Source organism: Xenopus laevis, chromosome 4L (assembly GCF_017654675.1).
Source record: "Xenopus laevis strain J_2021 chromosome 4L, Xenopus_laevis_v10.1, whole genome shotgun sequence".
Classification (NCBI taxonomy): domain Eukaryota; kingdom Metazoa; phylum Chordata; class Amphibia; order Anura; family Pipidae; genus Xenopus; species Xenopus laevis.
The window spans coordinates 126,313,015-126,336,127 of NC_054377.1; the positions used below are offsets into that span (position 1 = coordinate 126,313,015).

Sequence of the window (23,113 nt, forward strand, 5' to 3'; positions counted from 1 at the left end):
GCCAAATAAGTGCTGTGATTGGCCATTTTGTAGCCCCTATATGGATTGTCAACCTACATTGAGGCTCTGTTTGGCAGTGCACCTGGTTTTTACACAACCAATAGGTGCCTCCAAGCCTGGAATTCAAAAATAAGCTCCTGCTTTGAGGCCACTGGGAGCAACATCCAAGGGGTTGGGGAGCAACATGTTACTCGCGAGCTACTGGTTGGGGATCACTGCTCTAGATCAACTGGCAGTTAGGCAGGTTAAAATAGAGTTTAAAGGTTGAACTTGATGGACTTATGTCTTTTTTCCACCTATCTTACTATATTACTATATTTATCTTTGCGTCTATGGCCAGCTTCAGAGGGGGAAATCTTCTTGACTCCAAGATGGCTATCTGACCAGTAACCTGTGGCTTTTCTCCTTTTTCAGCTTTGAATAGCTGACCCCATAGCTACCCAGCAGCTTAGTTATACAAACTATAGCAGTCTTTCTGAAGAAAGCACAACCTTCTTTACCAGTGTAGGGCAAGAGTACATTGTAATGTAATCAGTTTAAAATACTTTCACTTTTTTGGTTAAATGTATCCGTTAATCTTTCGGTATAATGGACTTCTGTTTATGTGGGGGACAGAAGGTCAGAATGCAGGATTACTGCTAATGTGCAAGTTTATTGCAATCCACACGACATGTTTCGGGCATTTGATGGTGCATCTGGGCCTCTTCCGTTATGTGGTGAGTTATTTCACTTGTGGACCCCCCTCATTGACTTTTTTCTGACAGTTCATTAGAAATAAAGGTTTTTTTCAATTACATTCCATTTTTGATGGTTTTTCTGATACTGAAATGTAAAGTTTTTCTAATACTGAAATGTAAAGTTTTTTACCTTCTTTTGTCTTTCTAAGGGCAGTGGAACACGGCAAGATTTGTCGTCCACAATTTTTTAGTGACGCCTGGGGGTGACAAATCTCCTGAAAATGTCTTTCTATAATAGAAATCGCTGGCAGTATGTCCAACTGATTGATAAATTGCCTGAAGTTGCCTGAACTTCGGGTGATTTAGCAATCAGTTGGACATACTGCCAGCAATTTATATTACCAGCAATGGAGAGGCATTAGAATTGATATAATAGTTTCTAATATTCCACAGATACTGCTGAGAAATGTATCAACTAATGTAGTATAGTATATGGCCACTTACAGCAGCCCCTCTGGCACTTGCCAGAATTTACAGACTACCAGTCCGGGCCTGCAGAATGAGAATGGCAATTGTTTTGGATGTATACGCAGACTATTATCCCCACTGTTACTATAGGCACCATCTCTCCCTACTATACCTGCTATCCCACAGTCACAGTCCCTTCCCATAGACTATTATCCTACTGTTACTATAGGCACCGTCTCTCATTACTATACCTGCTATCCCACAGTCACACTCCCTTCCCAGAGACTATTATCCCACTACTATAGGCACCATCTTTCCCTACTATACCTGCTATCCCACAGTCACATTCCCTTCCCAGAGACTATTATCCCACTGTTACTATAGACACCATCTCACCCTACTATACCTGCTATCCCACAGTCACAGTCCCTTCCCAGAGACTATTATCCCACTGTTACTATAGACACCATCTCTCCCTACTATACCTGCTATCCCACAGTCACACTCCCTTCCCAGAGACTATTATTCCACTGTTACTATAGGCACTATCTCTCCCTACTATACCTGCTATCCCACAGTCACACTCCCTTCCCAGAGACTATTATCCACTGTTACTATAGGCACCATTTCTCACTACTATACCTGTTATCCCACAGTCACAGTCCCTTCCCAGAGACTATTATCCCACTGTTACTATAGGCACCATCTCTCCCTACTATACCTTCTATCCCACAGTCACACTCCCTTCCCAGAGACTATTATCCCACTGATATTATAGGCACCATCTCTCATTACTTATACCTGCTATCCCACAGCTACACTCCCTTCCCAGAGACTATTATCCCACTACTATGGGCACCATCTCTCCCTACTATACCTGCTATCCCATAGTCACACTCCCTTCCCAGAGACTATTATCCCACTGTTACTATAGGCACCATCTCTCCCTACTATACCCGCTATCCCACAGTCACACTCCCTTCCCAGAGATTGTACACAGTCAGTACACATTTACAATTAATAATACTATAGCAGCTGATTTCCTCCAGTGCAGTAAACTTTATTTTCATATAACAACCATCTGAAGGAAAAAAAAACAACAACAGAAACAGTGAATCGTATTTACACATAAACCGGACGGCACAGAGTGTGCGAGGAACATGCGGACACTGTATATACAAACACACACCCTGCGGGAAGCTGATTTTCAGGGACACAACACTGCACCGCTGGAGGGCTGATAATATGAACACACGTTACTAGAGGTTGCTCATTACCGTCTGATGGTGACGGTGGCTGATGGAGCTTTACATTTTCTCTGGACCCTCACAGACATCAAGGGATAAAACCCCGGGGTGACAGGATGGACAGGCTGAAATTTGTCAAGTCCAACAGTAAGGAGGCTGGAAACAGCACGTATAACCAGTGTCCTGAAATCATAGGCAGGAGGAGAAGCAATTTCTTCAAGGTGGGATAAATTAAGTTGATACTATTACTGCTATTCCATTCACACCCTCATAAATAAGACATTTGAAACACAGAGCAATTTGACCATCACTTTCCTCTCAGGGAGAATGTCACTGTCCCTTGCCCACTTGCAGACGCTTCGGCATTGCCAAGCAGAGCCCCTTAGGGACACCAAATGATAATGAACTTGGCAATGCCAGCATCAGTCATAGGCAAATCATTTTCTAAACATTGGATTGGGAAGAAGTTTTGGGTGGGCAAGGATATTTTTACTGCCAATGATCTCAGTGAGATGGCTGTTATTGGTCAATATGTGCTGTACACCATAAGCCTAAGATACACCCGCTCTCATCTTTCCTCTCTCTCCCCCTCTCTCTCTCCACCATACATGTACCCCTTGCCTCTTCATAATGCACAGATCTCAGAATCATGTACCCCCCTTTACTTTGCCAAATACACAGATCATCAAAACACACACCCACAGCAAACAGTTCTCAGAAATCCATACCTCTCACCTCTTCCCAACATACCAGTCTCAGAAACGTACCCCCCACACCTTTTCCTTCCACACAGGTCTGACCAGTCCCTTTCACTCTCTACTATAACTCCTCGCCCATTCAACAAATCCTCATACCTCTTTCTAACCTACAGGTTTCAGAAATGCTTTCTCCTCACAAAGCCATCCCAAACATACTCCTCATTTACTCCTCCTGCTCCATACAAGCTGCCCTTGCTACTGTTTGCTTATGTTGTGCTCCCACCCCACCCTTGCTGGTTGCTCTTTTTCCCCTGTGCAGTTTCTTCGATGTCTTCGTGTCCGTTCCAGATCAGCTCCTCCCTCTTCATGCTCCCCACTGGGTGACCGAGGTGGAGTGACCCCGCTTGGGGCTGAATGACTTCTGCATGCCTGGAATTTAGGTGGCTCCAAGCCATTGGGGTCTGACAGACTGTACCGCACTGGAGGATAGTGTTGGAAGCCTCCAGTGTGATCTTCTTCTGTCCTGGGGTCTGTAGTTGTAGCTGGGTCTGGGCACCCAGAAAGATTTCCTTCACTCAGGGAAGAGACTCCACTGCTTGCGCTGCCTGAGAGTGGAGAATTACTGCCATTGAGGCATGACTGAGGGCTGGTGGGAGAGGCAGGGATAGTGTGAAGAGGACTCTGTAAATAAATAAACAAACTGAATCAACAGATTGAACAGAGAGAGCCACTTGGCACCTGTCCACATTATGTGTATCATTTTTCTCACATTTCTGAATATTGTTACTTGTTGAGCGAAACCTGCTCTTATAACTATTCAGCTTGCCTGGCGCCGGTTTCAGAATTGGATTGAAATGAACAAATATTCTGTAAAAGTTCTGTAAATATTCTGTCTGCCAATAAATATGCCCATATCCTGGAACATATTGACTGCTAATTTGGACTCTTGGCTGAACTGACAACTAGCTGTCCTGTCTACAAACAGCAACATTCCACTTGTCTTGTCTGAGGACTGCATTCCCCTATGTGTGTGGTCAACTGAGAGTTGGGCCCCTGCATGAGCCAAAAGTAAGCCCGATGGCCTAAGGTTCAGATAAATTAGACCTACACGGGTAGCTAAATCAGGCAAAAATGTGCTCATTTCGTAGTCAGGCCAAACTAGAGGATCATTATGTAGATTTATTATAAGCAGAGAAACCTAAACTCTGCGTCTCCTTTTCATATTTAATTCATTGTGGGTCTTTTTATCTACTGGACCGGGATCCCTCCTGCCATTGTCACAGATAATGTATGATTCACTCATTGATATAAGGATGAGATTTCTTGGTGCCTGACAGAGATATTGGCTCTATGTCCTCTTGTCTGTAAGTTGTCAGAAGGCTGCTGGAAGAGTGAGCACCCAGTAAGTAGAAATATTCCATGGTTATTTTACTGATCAGTACAGGGCCATACAATATGTCGCAGTTACTCTTTGGGTTGATTATACTGATACTGACACAATGACAAAAAAAAAAAAACCTTTGTATTTTAATAACCCTTTATTATAGAGGAACATCTGCTCTAACCAATCATTCTTGAGTGTGCAGCATTTTATTGAACATCCTATAACATCAGGTACAGTACCTTACGGAGGGACCTCGTGGGCAGAGATGGAGCACCTTCCCCCATGGCAGGATGGAAAGCATCAAAGTGCAGAGAGTAATGACCTTCAGAGGGAAAGGAAAGTATTCAAAAAACAATAATAATTATTGCAATACCAGATCTGCGCTTCCCCTAACGCTACGATCCTTGTTCCACCATTAAATTATCAGTAGGGATGGGCGAATTTTTTCGCCTCGTTTCGCCGAAAAAATGACGCCCATAGACTTGTATGGAGACGTGCGTCAAAAAAAAAAGACGCGCGACAAAATAATTTCGCCGCGCGAAATGGGTCAAATTCACCCATCCCTGATTATCAGGCTGGGAAGGAGCTCCGTTGGTAGGTATATGTTAAAGACTGAAAGATCAACAGTGCTGCACTCAGATCACTTAATCAAAAACCAAAAAGGGTAGAGGAACTCCAGCAGAGTAACTGAGTATCTGCTGGAGTTCCATTTCATTTTTTGTGTTTTGATTTACTGGCGTGGTGGAGATGTAAGCACAGAGCAACTTATAGGAAAGTCGAACATACAACTTTATCCAATTGTACAGACCACCAACTCACTCCATCTCAATCTAGTTATTGATCTGAGTGGCGTAAGGTTAGTCTTTATAAATATCTATTCAGAACCCCCAGGGGCACCATATGTTCTATACATATTAATACCCCCTTACATATTAATATTTTTAACTAGTGTTACTTTTCCCCCAATAAGTTTTCTTGTTAAAATGCTTCATATATTCTGTCAAAAAGTCATACCCACAGAAAGCTATAGCCACAGTGTATCCTGCCCATTTTTTATTTGATGGCTTTTTGTCCAATGCTGTATATTAAGGGGCTGATTAAAACTCAAATGTATCTTTTTTTTCTGAAAACAAAGTCGACCTAACTCCCATTCACAAATTAAACTCATTGATCAATCATTTTGAGGGTCAATTTGTATCGCACAATTGAAGCTCCAAAAACTAGATATTATCAGATTTTTGCTGCTAAAACTCAACTTTTTCGGATTATTGGGCAAACCCCCCCAACTTTTTAAGATTATTCAGTGAAGAAACATCTTCCCTTGACTTCTACATGACCTCAACAGGTTTGAGATGGCGTATTTTTGGATTTGGATTTTTAGCAGCTTTAGGTTATGATGAATCTCTAAAAATCCATGAAAATAGTAAACCTCGAGGTTTAATAAATGGGGCCTCTGGCAGTACTTTCTGTCTTGTGGTGTGAGTCTGAGACCACTAAGAGCTAGTGAGACCTGTATTTACCACCTTTACTGGTATTAAGCACAGTGGGACTCATTTATCAACACTGGGCAAATTTACCCATGGGCCGTTACCCACAGAAACCAATCAGTGATTAGCTTTTTTAAAGCCAGCTGCAAGTAGAACAATGAATGCAGCAATTTGATTGGTTGCCATGGGTTACTGCCCATGGGCAAATTTGCCCAGTGTTGATAAATTACCCTGAGTGTGTGCCTGCACTGCTCTGTGTCTTGCACAGGACTTTCCATTGGCACAGAATGTAGATCACACTACTCAAAGTGCTAGCTTTGTACCATGGGGCACTAAGGGCCGAGGCTTTGCAGTCTTCATAAATAAGTACAATAGTGTTAAGCTCTGCCTTCTTGGTTAGTAATAATATTACTGCTCTCCTCCAACTTGTAATTTTTGACATTACAAGGGATTTTAATATTTCCCTAGAGACCTAGGGGTCCCAGGTCCTGAACCAGACCTATTGTATGCTTTCAAAATGGAATCAGCATCCTCAAATCTTTAGTCAACGGTATAGGTCTTTTAATTGGTGTTTCTTTCTTGTGTTCCCTTTTATCGTCTAAGCACACATTATCATTTATTATGGGGGGAGCTTTGGAAATATACCAGAACTATAAATATTCTACTCTTTTAAATTACTTTTGTGTATGGTAAACCATATGCTGTTTGATGGGGAGTAGATGGGCTACAGTTCATAACTTTCCAAACCTGCCTTTGGGGCTCACAAATGGTTTTGTTCTGTTCAGCGAAGGGGGATATTTAAAGGGCATGTAAAGTCTAAAATAGAATAAGGCTGGAAATGCTGTATTTTGTATACTAAATATAAACATGAACTTACTGCACCACAAGCCTAATCAAACAAATAATTTATGCTTTCAAAGTTGGCTACAGGGGGTCACCATCTTGTAACTTAGTTAAACATCTTTGCAAGACTAAGACTGTGCACATGCTCAGTGTGGTCTGGGCTGCTCAGGGATCGTCATAAACAAAGCTGCTTGAGTTCTGCATGGCTGGGAAGTAAGGCGGGGGCTCCCCCTGCTGTTCATAAATATGATTGTTTCCCTGCTCAGCAGTTAAGGACCATCTGACAATTCCTATCCACAGCAGTAAATGAAGGGACAATTTCACTGCATACAGTCAGGTTTCTTATAAAAACAGTACACATTTTTTAATTAAAGTATATTGGAGATAGATTTCTTTTTTATTAAAGAAAGTAAAAATGGGATTTTATCTTTTTGCCTTTACATGCCCTTTATGTGCATGGGACATTTCAGATAACTAGAATTGTTAATCCTGGCACCTAAGCCACTCATTTCCTATGTATTTTCATATACCATTGTAGCCATTTTCCCCACATCTACCAGTACCCACCTTGTGTCAGGCCCCTGGTGGTTCCGGTGGGGGTGAGGACACTCCCAATGTGAGATGTCATGAAAGGAAGAGATTCTCTTGTCCCACTGTCAAGACTCCAGCTGCTGGGGGCTGCAAGCACTGAGAAAGCAACACAGTGTGAGACATACAGATTGAGAGAGAATGCAGCACAGCAGGCAATTTATAAAAATAACAAAAACATCAAGAGATATTCTCAGATATCAAAGACGGAAGAATATTTTATTTGCTATAAACAGAAGATATTCTAGCACAAGCCACTAACTGTGTTGACATTTGTGCTGGTTTAAAAGCAGTGTGCCAATTTGCTGCTGGGCATAGCAGCCTGAAAAGGAAAGCACACAGCTAACGGGCAAGTGCTGGGTGGCCCCAAGGGGTTGGCTGCAGGGGTTTCTTGAGTGGAGCAAGTTACAAATCTTGCAAACCTTATTCTAGACTAGAGGAACAAATACAAATTGGTGCCACCTGCTCAATATACAGGTAAATACAGGCACACAGTAGCCAAAAGTTACTGCACCTACACATCTATTGGGCACAGGTTTAGTATCTCAGGCTTGGGATGTAAAGGGGGTGCAATGGTTGCATGTTGGGCCCCCACTGAATCTCTGGAACTCTACATTAACTGCTTCAGAATGACCGAGTATAGTGATGAGAAAACATGGCTGACTTTGGTTGGATTCTAACAACACTTTTTCAACAACCCTTCCCTTGCTTTTTCATTTTCACTAACCCACAATATGACTTAGATTGTCACCTTTTTCAGCTACAGACAGGTTGGGGTCACTGCACGGCTTACAGGGGCCCAGGACCTGCTGGAACAATGCACGAGGGTACATGCAGCGCTGTGAGACCACGCAGGAGAGAGGTAGAAAAACAGGGAAAAGAAAGATTTAAAAATTAGTTCCGAGTAAATGGCAGGAATAAGGAATTTACTAAATATGCACAAAATATGCACACAAAAAAAGTATAGCGCCCCATGTGGCTGTTGCATTATCCAATCAGCCTGAAGGATATCAGCTATAACACATGTATAAATATTTCTAAAGCTTTACATGCTGTGCAGTGGTAATTCCCAGCTCTATACGCTGCTCACAATAATGTTTTGGGCCAGGGAGTTAAAGGCCTGGACTGAGATTCAAAACAAGCCCTGGCATTTCACGCACACTGCAACCCAAAAAGCTCCCCACAGGCCTAATAAATGTGATCTTAAAGCAGTCTCTCTGGCATTTGCTGGAATCCCCAGTCCAAGACTAAAAAAGATGCTACATGTAAATGGTAAATTAGGCAAAGACTGCCCTAATCCAGTTACCCATAGGAAATTAATTTTACATTGTCCTTATCGTTTTACCATTAAACCCAATTAACCTCAAAAATACCCAATCAATGACATTTGCAAGAAAAAAAATAACAAAGACCCCCCCACTAAGATTGGCGTGTAACATTTTAAAGGGCAAGTCAACCCCAAAATAAAAAATTGCCTAATAAAATAAAACATACCACTAAGCAAATTTCCAATACACATTCATTACACGTTTTCTATGTTTTTTAAGTTATTTGTATATGTGTTGCTATTGAAAGCAGTGTTTTATGGCTCAGACTGATGATACAATGTAAGACAAGGCAACTGATTAACAGACCTGTCTTTTCCTGGGGAACTAAGACTTTTGCAACATTGTTTAAAAAGTAAACAACCAGGAGTTAAGCAAATGCTTTCAATAGCTATTGTTTTTACAAATAACTTTAAAAGCACTGAAAATTTTAATGAATGTATATTGGAAATTAGCTTAGAATTATGGTTTCTTCTATTAGGTAATTTTTTATTTTAGGGTTGATTTGCCTTTTAAGAGACAAGGCTGTAGCACTAATGTATTTTTAAGGCAGTATTAGCACTGATACCATCCCGTCCCTGCATCTTTTATTCCCATCTCTGGAAAATACTAAGTTCCATTACAATGAACATAAATGGGATGCACAACTAAGCACAGCACAAACACTGTTAGTACATGAGCGACACAGATCAGTATGGCAGCACACCATACAGAGAAACATCCCAGTTCCTAGATAACACAAGAATAGAGAAGCTTACATGGAACATCATTCAGATGATTGGAGTTCTGCTGATTGCTTGAGATGCATTCTGAGTATATGCCCATGTGCATTGTACTTTGTACTGCAGTTGTTTTCAGCACAGACCTCCTTGCCTGAACCTCTCTCTCTCTCTCTATTAGATCCCATAAATATGTTGCCTGGCTCACTGGCACTATACAAATATACTTATGCACATATCCATGTTAAGACTTAGTACTTAAAAGAGAACTAGCACAAAGGATAAGGCTAGGAACGCTACACCTATTTGGGGTTCAGTACCACCCAAGGAAACCACAGTCTAATTGTAGTGAAGATCTGATATTTATATAAATATATTTATACACAAATCTTCAAACCGGCACACACTTATATAATGCATTACTAAAAAAAAATTCAAAGATTTTAGAAGAGTCCAACATTTCGGTCCACATTAGGACCGAATGAGGACCGAAACATTGGACTTTTATATAATGCATTACTAATAAAAAGGCAGAGTGTGCCGTTTGAATATTTGTGTGTATTCAAGTAGTAACTGTGCACCCCAAAACAGGTCCGGACTGAGAATTAAAATAGGCCCTGGTATTTCAGGTACACAGAGGCCCAATCAGCCCACACAGAGGCCCAAACAGCCCCACAAGCCCACTAAATACTGACTTTCTATGGGACCTTATAGCAGCCCCTCTGGCATTTGCCAGAACCCACAGATTGCCAGTCCGGGCCTGCCCCAAAAGGACATTTGGCCTTGGCATGCAGATACTCACCAGGTCGTTTATATATATCTAAATATATATATATATATATAAACAGTCTATAATACTGGCACTCACAGGATTTTCATAGAGAGTCAAACAGTTGATGTTGTGAAAAAAGTGATCAGGTTTATTAATCCGACGTTTTGGTTCCCAACAGGGACCTTTCTCAAGGTTTGTCCTTGATAAAGGTTCCTGTTGGGAACCGAAACGTCGGATTAATAAACCTGATCGCTTTTTTCACAACATCAACTGTTTGACTTTTTTCACAACATCAACTGTTTGACTCTCTATGAAAATCCTGTGAGTGCCATTAATATAGACTGTTTGCATTGATTTTCCTGACCAGAGCAGCAAGGTTGTGTATTTTTTTCGAGGTGTGCAGACTGCACCCACCGTTATAAATATATATATATATATATATATATATATATATATATATATATATATATATATATATATATATATATATATATATATATATATATATATATATATATATATATATATATATATATATAGCACCCTGTCTTGATTGCCTGGAAGGGAGTGCAGAGACCTGCCTGGGTTTCTATATATATATATATATCTGGATTTACATAGTGGGTGCTCCTAGACCCACTGCCGTTCGTCACCACTGTCCCCTCCCCTTTATTGGTGCATTGGGACCAGAGCAATAGGTATTGCCGCACAGGAAATTTAAAAATGTATTGTATCTCCAGCGCATCCCCAGTGTTTTTGAACCAATGTGGGTGTGGTTGGGCAGCATGCCACCTCCTAAAATCATGCCACCCTAGGCCCGAGCCTTGGTGGCCTTTCAACAAATCCAGGCCTGTATATATAAAATATATAGCTGACTATACAAGGCTAGGCAACCCAGATCACACTGAGCATGTGCAGTGCCGCTGACACTCCAAAGATGATCCAAGATGTGGAGCTACTGTGGACAAAAGTGAAGGCCTGGATCATTACTTCTAAGGGCTGCTGAACTTTGGGCTGGTACAGTAAATTCAGCAGCATTTCTAGTCGTATTCTTTTTAGGCGTTGGTTCTCCTTAAATGTGTCTCCATCAAAGAGTCAGAGACTCAGTGTAGCACATTCAATGTTAAATAAGCATTGAATGTTACTGTGTACCTGGCCATTGTCTGTGCTGGTCTGGTACATGGCACTGCTGGGTCGGTCCCTTGGTGCTGGTAGCAGCATCACCAGATCTCGTGAGTGGCGGTATTTATCTGGGAGAGAGGGTGATCCTGCGGGGAAAATAAAAATGAAGGTCACCTATGGACCTTACTTACCTCTAGTGACCTGTGAAATTCTCTGTGAGCAGGGTAATAAGGGACTAAACTAAAAGCCTCTAGCTTCTAACCTATCATATCACCTTGGGTAAGTGGCCAAAGGCTCGTTCTCCATATTACTGAACTTTAGAGAGGGCCTATACCCAAATGCAGAATAAACCTTCTACGCGAGAGGTTTATATTCCCTTGACATTATCCTATAGTTTGTCCTGTAAATTTGACTGTGTAATACAATTCACTGTGTACATAGAATATTCTTTCATTCTTTGCATGTGTGTAACTACATAGAGGTGAGAGCTGCCATAGTGCTTTGCTCCACAAACCTCAGCACCATTTATTTCTGATCACTAGGAATTCTGTTTCACTGCAGTGTGTAGAGAGAACCATTGCTAAGGCAAGCAGTGTGGCAACTTCTAAGCTTAAAGGGGTGGTTCAATTTACGTTAACTTTAATATCTACAGAGTACTATGATAAGCATCTAAGTTGAACTAACGTTGAATACTTGGCTCATCTGCAAGGTTACAATTAAACAAAAACCAAGTTTTAGTTTTGTGTTTTTATTGACATGGTCCAGCACTGCGCTCATAAACGCAGTGAGTTTGTCGAGTTGTGGTTTTGTGTTCACAGAGGGTGCGCTTTCGATTTGAATCAGTATTTACATTAAAAGTTACATTTTAAATGATTGTGCTAAATCAGGGTTTAACGTTGTCACAGAGGCTGGCTATCTGAACGGGGCTGCTGGGAGTGAAAGGGTTAACGCTCAGACTATCTGGGTGCTACGTTGCAACTCCAGTTGTTTTTGTTTAATTGTTAACTTTAATATAGTATAGAATGGCCAGTTCTAAGCAACTTTTCAATTGGTCTTCATTATTTATTTTTTATAGTTTTTTAAATGATTTGCCTTTTTCTACTGATTCTTTCCAGCTTTCAAATGGATGTCACTGACCCCATCTAAAAACAAATGCTCCAGGGGCGTAACTACAGAGGAAGCAGACCCTGTGGCTGCAGGGGGGCCCAGGAGGTACAGGGGCCCCATGAGGCCCTAATTAATGAGCAATTTCAATATATATTGGTAAAAAAGGGCAACTTGTGGTTATGTTGGGGGCCATAAAATGAATTTGCTGTGGGGCCCAGTAACATCTAGTTACGCCACTGAAATGCTCTGTAAGGCTACACATTGTTATTGCTACTTTTTATTACTCTTTATTCAGACACTCTCCTATTCATATTTCAGTCTCTTATTCAGATCAGCGCTTAGTTCTAGGGTAATTTGGACCACATTGCCAAAACAGTTGCTGAATAAAAAAATCAAATAACTCAAAAACCACAAATAATAACAAATGAAAACCAATTGCAAATTGTCTCAAAATATCACTCTCTACATCATACTAAAAGTTAATTTAAAGGTGAACAACCCCTTTAATAATAACTACAGTGAATTGTTTGCACACACAATAATCTGTAGCACTGCCTGCATGCACCTCTCTTCTCATGGAGTAAGTATAGGGAAATTAAACCCCACTCTCAGTCAGGGAATAGCTTCCCATTAATCTTTTCCCATCTGATAATGTTTTATTTTTCCTGCTTATCTGGAGCAAGTGGCGGAACCAGTCAATGGGCTGCTTAGAAGCAGGAATAATTTATGGGACAATATTCTATTCTGAATTTCTGAATAATCCCTTGATAATGGCCCCTTACACCTCCAGCAGGAGTTTATCTTCTGCCTATGGGACTGCTTCTTGCCATTGAATATATCTTTCAGTTAGGGATACTACAGACACATGCAATATCATTGGGCATCTTTTCCTTAGACCTTCCATTGCCCACAGAGATTTCCACAACTGAAACTATCTAGCCTCTATAGACAATTGCCCCCACCTCGAGTGCTGGAAGGTGCTGAATTAACAAGCTGCGATGGCGCAGAGTGAGTGGAACTGAGGCTAGAGGAAGAGGGGCTTGTGTAGGATGAAGATAATGCGGAAACATTAGTGATAGAGCCAGCATGTAGAGAGTGCGGGAGCAGCATCTGTAAGACAGCCAGAGAAAGTGACTCAGACACAATATACATTGACAGGGAATGCCAAAGACAGACAGAGCACATAGATAAGAAACCTTCTCCCACCCAGACCCTCCTTTTTTGTGTCTTCTTATTCCCAACCCCCATGTAAAACTTTACACATGTCCCGTGTGGAACACTTCTTCTCTTACCTGAGACAGAACCAGAATCTCTGCTCCAGGGCAAGACGTTCAGCTGAAGAAGCCTGTGGTTAATCTTTTGTCTCTCTGCCCATTTACTAAACCAATCAGAACATTTTCATTCCTAAATAATGAACTTTCATATCCCAATACAGAGTCTAAAACACCCGTGACTGACATTTCGGCTTCAGCTCTCAACAAGAAAAGATTTTAAAGAGATTATTGTTCTTAAGGGTCAGGGCACATAGGCAGATTCAGGATGATTAGTCTCCGGGCGTCAAATCTCCTCTTCTTCAGGGCGACTAATCTCCCCAAACTGCCTCCCCTTCCTTCCGGCCAGCTTAAATGTAAATCGCCGGCGGGTTGGCACTCGGCACGATTTGTTTTCCGAAGTTGCCCAAAGTTGCCTCACGAGGAAACTTCGGGCGACTTTGGAAAGCGATTCACGACGAGTGCCATCCAGCCAGCAAATGTTGGAAGGAATGTTGTTCTTCTATTGGAAGCAGAGTCAGTGATTATTTTTGGGGCTGCAATTTCAGATCATCAGGTTGCCATTCAGCTGGACACAGGATCAGTGTATTGGTTACTGTAGGATATCTATAGAAAAGGTCCCTGGATAGCGTCCAGTGTGTGAGAGTTCAGCTCCTCAAACAGTGTAGTAGCTTTGTCAATTCTACTTCAATATAGCATATAAACAAATGTTGTCCACTGGAGAGCTCTGTAGGACTCCACAGCCTTGCTCGCTAGGTGAGCACCAGCCCCACTCCATTCACATATATGACCAGTGGCCTAACTACAGAAAAAGCCCTGGTGAGGGGGCAGGGGTGTGCAAACCTCTGGGTCTGCTTCCTCAATAGCTGTACAGAAATCCCCCAGGGCGGAGAGCAGGAGGGATGGCAGCTTGCAGTTGGGGAGCAGATTAGCGGGTAGGAGTTGAAGTATGTGCTAGGTCCCACTGGAGGTTTTTTGCGGGGGTCTGGCATGTAGTTATGCCACTGTATATAACCCAGCTTTTTAAATCAGTGAATGGAGAGGGGTGGGCACTTAAATACACTGGACAGTAGGGATGCACCGAACCAGTAACGGAACTAGGTGGGGGCGGGCCCTGGTGCAGGCTGTCCAGCCGGGCCCGCCCCCACCCTCGTCCGTGTGATTTTTCTCTCGCGCTGCAGCCTACTCCAGCACCGAACCCACTATTTGGGATTCAGCCGAAATCCCCGAATCCTTGGTGAAAGATTCGGCCAAATACCGAACCAAATCCTAATTTGCATATTCAAATTAGTGCCAGGAAAGAAAAAAGTGGAAAAAAAATCTATTTTTGTGACGAAAAGTCACGTGATTTCCCCTACCCGTTCCTAATTTACATATGCAAATTAGGATTAGAATTCAGTTCAGACGGGCACAAGGATTCGGCCGAACCCTAATCCTTTTGAAAAAGGCCGAATCCAGAACCATATCCTGGATTCAGTGCATCCCTACTGGACAGTGAGAGAGTGCAGCCCCCAGACAGGAAGCAGTGACCACCTAACAAGGTTACAAAAGGAGCCCCAAACATTTCATTTGTCACTAATTAAGCATTGGTATCAGGTACAGTAAGATAAACAGAGCTGGTCTGTCCCCACAATAATACAAATAATCCTTATTGAAGGGTTGCTTTGATTGCTTTGGTTCTACCCTGAAAATCCTATAGCCTTGTGTGTCTCATGTTTGTTTTTTTGTATAAAAAAGACTACTATGGGATACACGGGCTAGTTAAAAACACAAGTTTCAATTTGCCAATAGCAAGGAATCAGCAATTTGTTTTGATCAATCTACTACAGGTTAGAAAAAGAAAGCAAAGACCAAATTGGCTGATATAGGCAAAGTAATCAAAGTAAAAATAAAATCTTGTGTTGCATAATAACCTTTATATCTGGCCCTATGGAGAAAGGTTCAGTTTCACTATGAAGCCCTTGGGTGCAACTAAACAGACTCTATAGGATCAAAAACCTGCCCTTGGATATATGCACAGACAAGGAGACTCAAGTTACTAAGATAGGGGTGACTCTTCTTTCCATACCCCATTAGACTTGTTTTACTGCTTTGACGCTTAAGAAATACTGTAAATAATTCCAAATTTCTGACTATGATACCTAGGGTGCTGCAGGACTTAATGATCCCCATATTAGTTGTTTGCAAAACGTGACTACCAAACTACTGTCTCTTCACATATTAAAGTTGATTATAGCTAGATGTCCGGGCCAATGAGTTTGGACATGGGTATAAAAATTATGCAACTGAAGTTCTAGGGGGTCCCCATACCTGCAAGGAGTAGGGGTCCTCGTTCTCACTGTCCCCAGCTGTGGGTGTTGTCCCCGTATCACTGGATGCGTGTGACGAGAGAGAGGAGGAGGAATGTCGCACAGAATTCAGAACTACTAGAGGACTAGGGAGCAAAAAATAAACATGCATCATTTTACAGCCACCAGAACTGAAATATAGACACCTGCGATGGAATGCAAAGACTTACAGACACATGTAATGGGATGTACAGACATATAGACACCTGTAATGGGATGTACAGACATACAGACACCTGTAATGGGATGTACTGACATACAGACACCTGTAATGGGATGTACCGACATACAGACACCTGTAATGGGATGTACTGACATACAGACACCTGTAACAAAATACACTGACATACAGACATCTGTAATATGATGCACTGACATACAGACACCTGTAATGGGATGTACAGACATACAGACATCTGTTTGACAAAGAGCCAGGATGTGGCTCGAAACTTTACTGTATCGTTGGTCGTAGCCATGTAACAATAAAGGCTTTTTTTTTACATAAAAAGGTGCTGTCCATTATCGAGATTTTTGATGTACTGACATACAGACACCTGTAATGGGATGTACAGACATACAATAAAATATTTATTACCGCACACCTCCTTCTTAACTTAAAGAGTTAATTGCATAAATGGCACTAATGAGATGTCACACAGATGGGATGGGAGGAGTTAAGGGTATAAAAATATGGCACTGTGCACTTTGTGAATTTATCCTGAAGAAGGGAGGCTGTGTTCCCCCCGAAACGTTGATTGTTGGTGGCATTAATAAAAGGGGCACAATCCCCGACTGCAACATTGGTGTGTGCGGACCGTTTTTTGAAATTGCATAGATGTACAGACATACAGACACCTGTAATGGGATGTACAGACATACAGACACCTGTAATGGGATGCACTGACATACAGACTCCTGTATTTGGATGCACTGACATACAGACACCTGTAACAAAATACACTGACATACAGACACATGTAATGTGATGCACAGACATACAGACAGACACCTGTAATGGGATGTACTGACATACAGACATCTGTAATATGATGTACTGACATACAGACACCTGTAATGGGATGTACTGACATACAGACATCTGTAATATGATGTACTGACATACAGACACCTGTAATGGGATTTACAGACATACAGACATCTGTAATAGTATGCAATGACATACAGACACCTGTAACAAAATACACTGACATACAGACACCGACATGTGCATTAGCTTACAGTGCTAAGCACACACACACACATATGTTCCCAGCAGTACTCACACACACTCTAGAGCAAACATGAGACACAAAGGCAAATGTATTGGATTTGATACCTATGTCTGTGTAACAGTCGCACACTGTCGGCACTCATAGTTCCATGTGCTAACAAGATGTTACTACGAGAAAGGGGAGGGCAAGAGATGTTCATCTTCTCCAGTGTAGGAAACTCCTGGTGGGGAGGGGGTAAAGAGACACATAAATGTCAGATGCACAGGTCTGAAAAACATCAGGAATTCACAAAATCCCTCAATTTTGTTGAATTCTATGGCTGGGGTGTAATCCGAAAAAATCTTACTGTATAGTCTCTCTGCTCCTGCCCACACTGGCCGGCCCTAAGTTCTGAAAAGCTGGGTAGGGATACTGGAAAGGCAGTTCCCGGGATCATATAAGTGGAGTGTGAGGGGCCTGTGGGAGCTGGGACAAGAGGTCGCAAGTACCAGCACATTTGAATCCCCGCTAAATCCCATTTGGCTAAATCAATGAATCCTAATTGTTAATTATGTCTCCATTCATTTTAGAACAGAGAAGCAAATGACACTGCAACATGTTTTGTGGAAGCTCAAACTTCATGAAGGTGGGTAGGAGCTGTTCTTAACTTGCATTTACCTGGTAGAGACTGGAGCGCATAACCTGGAACTGATCCACCAGCTTTTTATGGAGGGGACGCATCTCAGGGTGTACACATCTCTCATGTACAGCCAGCCCCACACCAAGAACATGTACCTGGAACACACAAGCCGTCATGTATATCAAACACATAGGGAGTTATGTAAATAAAGGCACTAAGTTTGCCCAGGAGCAGTAACCCTTAGCAACCAAGTAGTATTTACTGGTCACCTGTTTAAAAGAAAGATCTTTTTGATTGCTATGGGTTACTGCTCCTAGGCAAACTTGGTGCCTTTTATTACATATGGGAGATAGAATTGTATATTCTTATTGAGATTCTTCATCATTCATTCATTGCCCGGGTGTAGCTTACAGACTAAGGTCCCTTCTCGCACCACGGACAGTTGTATCAAGAGTCAATTAACCTGCCTTTTTGCAGTGTAGGAGGAAACGGAATAAATTATTACATATGAGGTAGCCAGTTGAATATGACCCCTCCTAGAAGGAGAACAGGGATAACTCCTGTGTTTACTGTGTCCAGCCAAAGGCGAACCTGACAAAGGATCACGTCCCTGAAACATAGCATTTTTTTGCGGGGCACAGTAAACACGTTATTCTGCAAATTAATCTGTGTTCTGGAGTCTTCCGTTGCATATACCTGTGGGGGGTGCCAGAACTAGCTCAAGAGGCACAGGCACAGGCACAGGTAACAGGTTTAAAGAGAAATAACATGTCAAGAAAACAGCCTGCGGTCAATAATCTCTTAACCCCATACCCCCCCAAATTGCTAGGGTCGCAGTTCACCTACAACACTTGCTCCCTTGAACCTCAAGCATCTTTGTAGGTACAGCCAATACAGTGATAGTAAAGATCTAAGTCAGGAGTAAACACTTTGCATATGGCATTTTAGTGGGCAGTCCATTTTATTGTCTAATAAAACATATGTACACTCCGCCTATGAAATCTGCCACTACCATGTGAACAGTGAATAAACATACAAGGTTGCGACTACTGTACCTGCTCCTGCATCAGTTCCTTCAGCTGACTGATCTTCTCTGCATCCTCAGGGTGCTGCGTGATGTACTCTTTATCAAAGAAGGCCTAGAAGAGAGAAGGATAATGGAGAAATGAACAGCAGGGTGAGTAATCGGTGAGAATACGGTTTCTGTTGGAAGTGTTCATATGGCTCTATAGAAATCTGACATGATGGACAATACAGAAGAAAGTAGGAGTCACTGTGTCACTGTGAGTATAGGGTTGGGGACTGTTCAAATAATAGGCCAGATTCAGTTCAGTGAAAAAAATTTTTATCTCATGATTTATCACATGAAGTCATGGACGGGATTCAATTTGAGGAGAAAAAACTTTTCTCCTAATCCAGTCCCCTTTTTTCCCATAGACTTCAATAGAGTTTTCAAATGATAAACTATGAGATAAGTTTTTCTGAATTGAATAGCATCTGAGATTAAATCTCGTCCATGAGTTTTCAGGTGATAAACATTTTTCTAACTGAGTTTAATCTGGACTAATGTGTGTGGCCCACCAAGGAAGGTGAAAGCCCCACAGTTTTGGAACCACTATCATACAACATATATTTGTTTGCACGAACATGAACAACCCACGAAGAAAGCATAGAAGTATAGGTGTCTGGGGCAATACAACACAGACAGCATTTTTATCTTAGGGGTGCTGGTTTAGGTCCAGTCCTATGAAAGCAGACACTAGCAAAAACTGATGGAGACTTTCTAGGTAGCATAGAGGAGTTTTAAGCAGTTATTAATCTGAGAATAAACATGGTGCATGATTCTACAAACCAGCTGTTAATATAGGGTTTAGCTCCCCTTACACTTTTCTGTGGATCAGTGATTTCTAATTAGTGGGCCTCTGCCATATTAGAAGAGCACAATGATCATGCCATGACCTCTCTGTAAAGATGAAGCTTTTCTTCTTAAACACTTTATACAGTATATTTCTTATATATATATATACCTAATTTCACCCAAAAATCCAAAGCAGGTTGCCAAGAAGCTTGGCAACTTAAAGATCCTAATGAACATTTTGGAAAAAGCATAACCTGCAAATCATACATTCCTAATTAAACACAGGGCCAAAGAATTTCTGTTAACCACATTCCTAGTCTTTCTCCCTTGCTCACTATACCTTTCTCCCAATGTTCTTAATTGCCCACAGACCCTTATTTCTGTTTCTCACCTCCTGGTAGCGGGTGATTCCCCCATTCACAGCAGCGTCTATGACTCCATTTAGACACATGCTGAGCAAGTTGATGTTGCCATGTAGGTTATGGTGCTGATACTGGGTGATAAGGGCTCGGAGCTCTTGAGTCTTGTTGCCTAGAACCTGCAGAGCATTCTCAAGCGGGCTGACTTCCACCTGATCATAAGCCATAAAATTAGGTTTCAAAATAACCGACTGGAATAATAGATGATATGACCTGCAGTTTATCACATCAATGAAAAAAATTCTAGACAGTATTTCATCTATATAGACTATATACTATATTTATATACTATATTTACACTATACTTCTATTTACATGTGCACTTTAATTACAGCTTTTCATTTACAAAGGGAAGCTCAAGTCATATACAAAGACCACAGGCAAGCCATTCACACTTTACCAGCTCTCTCTTCTGTACTTCGAACCAACACGAGATGCCGGGAAGACTGTGAGAAAGTGTAAGAGTGCTGCGCTCTATCCATAGACTCTACAAGGCAAAAGACAATAGGGAGTTCATTCACAAGTAAGCTGAAATAGTATTATTATTCCCACAGTTGCAGCCACCATTTTGCCTTATCACAACTGTGATCCCACAGTCATATCTCAGAGGCTATTATCTCACTGCTACTATAGGCACCATCTCTCCCTACTATACCTGCTATCCCACAGCCACACTCCCTTCCCAGAGACTATTATCCCCACTGTTACTATAGGCACCATCTCTCCCTACTATACCTGCTATCCCACAGCCACACTCCCTTCCCAGAGACTATTATCCCACTGTTACTATAGGCACCATCTCTCCCTACTATACCTGCTATCCCACAGCCACAGTCCCTTCCCAGAGACTATTATCCCACTGTTACTATAGGCACCATCTCTCCCTACTATACCTGCTATCCCACAGTCACAGTCCCTTCCCAGAGACTATTATCCCACTGTTACTATAGGCACCATCTCTCCCTACTATACCTGCTATCCCACAGTCACACTCCCTTCCCAGAGACTATTATCCCACTGTTACTATAGGCACAATCTCTCCCTACTATACCAGCCACAGTCATATTAATAATAATAATTATACTTTTGCAATAAGCAGTGATGCAGTACACTTTTAGTTAATAATACTTATATACTATTAGGCCGTGCATGGTTATTGTGTTCAGTCAGCGAGAGTGCTGCCCTCCCAAGTAGCATTGGGAAGAAGTGCTCTGCCAGTCTTAGTTTGCCAACATTCTGACCTTAAACTCGTTGTCTTTGTCCCGTGTTCCTCTGTGAAATGGTCGGTCGTATCGAAACCTTCGTACATTGTTCACTCGATAGAAGCTCTTGATTCTCTCTGGAACCTGATCCATTTGCAAAATATGTGGGGCGTCCGGGAGAGGAGTCACTGCATAAATCTGCAGGTCTGGGGGAAAGGGTCACGGAGCAAACAGAGTAATGATAAAGACAGGACACTGCCTAATTTACCCCATCCAAGCCCCTGACCTGCATTGCTTCTTTCCAATAACCTTTCATGCTTTGCTTTCATTTAGTTTTGTGCCCTAAATTTAATGTATGTATCCTACACTGCTCTTATCCAATCATCTGCCTTTTATTGATTTCATCCATACATATGCCCTTCACTGTTTTCATACAGTCATCTGCTCTGCTTTGCATTCAAGTACCCTGCACTTTATACAATAACCGTACATATAGTACTTGCTGGTTCCATCCAATCTGCCCTGTTATTACCCATGACTTGGGTTTCTACCCAGCACTGATCAAATTCAATATACACATAAAACATGGCCTTACTCTGTTGGAAACCTCCTAAATGGAAATCTCCTACTTGCTTCACAGACATGCATTCATTTTATGTTTCTATAAATGTTAGTCGTTATTAGTGCTTAGTCTTACTGGCCAAGATGGGGGAGAACATTTATTGATTCCTTGATTCAATACGTGATCAGTGCAATGTCCCTTAAAAACCAAGTGGCCTATTAAGCAAAGCTGTTAGACACCCCACAGTGCAGGATACACTGAGCGTCACTCTGTAGAATGGTGTCATCGGGATGGTTAAGATGTTGCATTGCAATAGCCTGAGGGAACTCGCTGAGCATTCTTTGCTGGAACGCCTCCAGACGCTCGTAGTCATGCCCCCTGCACACAAATTCCTTGTTCTGCAGAGAAAATCAGCAGGTCAAAATGTGCAAGGACCACTGAGAGGTAAGAGGAAGGGGCCATGTGAATTGGGGTTAGAGGAAAATAATTCTTGCAGGTTAGGTCAGAGGTTGTTAGGCCAAAGGTGATCAAAGAAAGACTACACCACAACCTTGCCTGCTGGATCCATATGTATTTCCCCCTTCCCCTTCTGCAGAGCATGGTGCGTCTTATGATTCTAATTCACCTGGCTCTTAGCTAAAGGTAACAATAAGCTGACTCTGAATCTTTAGATAAAGTTATTCATGAGCTGCTTCTGAAAGTTAAACTGTGTATCTTAGTTAAGGTATCAGTAATCCCATGCTGAATTGTTATATGTGTCTTTTCTAGTTTTAGGTAGAAGTAATATTATTCTAAATCGTTATAATGCTGCATCTTACCTAAAGTTATGAACAATCCGGGGCTAAATCTCGATAGCCTGTCTCCATAAATGTAGCAGTAAACTTAATTCCAAATCACTATCCCCCTCCTGCCTGTACAGAGAATCAATGGGAAGATTCATAGGCTGCTTTAGAGCAGTGATCTGTTAATAATAATGTTTCTTAGTTTGTATTGCTGGGCTGGCATGAACAGAAAACCAATAGGGATCATTTACGGCCTGCAATTGCAGCTACGGTCATAGTAAAATGGATGCAAGTATTTTATATATTAATGTCATTCATTAAAGGTACTTGTGTCCATAACAGCTCCTTGCACCTTGCGCTTTATGCAGGTGCATTTGCTTTAT

The 23,113-nt window shown here is 41.8% G+C and overlaps 1 protein-coding gene across 4 annotated transcripts in view; it reads right to left on the reverse strand.

The window, feature by feature from the left end:
• Positions 1-2,189: 2,189 nt before the first annotated feature.
• The window catches only part of LOC108714603 (dedicator of cytokinesis protein 3), a 191,600-nt gene continuing 170,676 nt past the window's right edge, over positions 2,190-23,113 (reverse strand). For 3 of the 4 annotated variants that reach the window (XM_018258977.2, XM_041590776.1, XM_041590778.1), the window contains 14 exons: positions 22,205-22,346; positions 21,426-21,592; positions 20,585-20,671; positions 20,157-20,336; positions 18,963-19,046; positions 17,946-18,062; positions 17,393-17,508; positions 16,019-16,142; positions 13,400-13,547; positions 11,361-11,476; positions 8,144-8,231; positions 7,372-7,491; positions 4,714-4,796; positions 2,190-3,771 (listed from right to left, as the gene is read on the reverse strand). In XM_018258977.2, coding sequence (XP_018114466.2) covers positions 3,346-3,771; positions 4,714-4,796; positions 7,372-7,491; positions 8,144-8,231; positions 11,361-11,476; positions 13,400-13,547; positions 16,019-16,142; positions 17,393-17,508; positions 17,946-18,062; positions 18,963-19,046; positions 20,157-20,336; positions 20,585-20,671; positions 21,426-21,592; positions 22,205-22,346 — 1,998 coding nt within the window. In that variant the 3' untranslated portion in view covers positions 2,190-3,345. The remainder of the gene's footprint in view (positions 3,772-4,713; positions 4,797-7,371; positions 7,492-8,143; positions 8,232-11,360; positions 11,477-13,399; positions 13,548-16,018; positions 16,143-17,392; positions 17,509-17,945; positions 18,063-18,962; positions 19,047-20,156; positions 20,337-20,584; positions 20,672-21,425; positions 21,593-22,204; positions 22,347-23,113) is intronic. The other variant, XM_041590777.1, reaches the window with a different exon arrangement.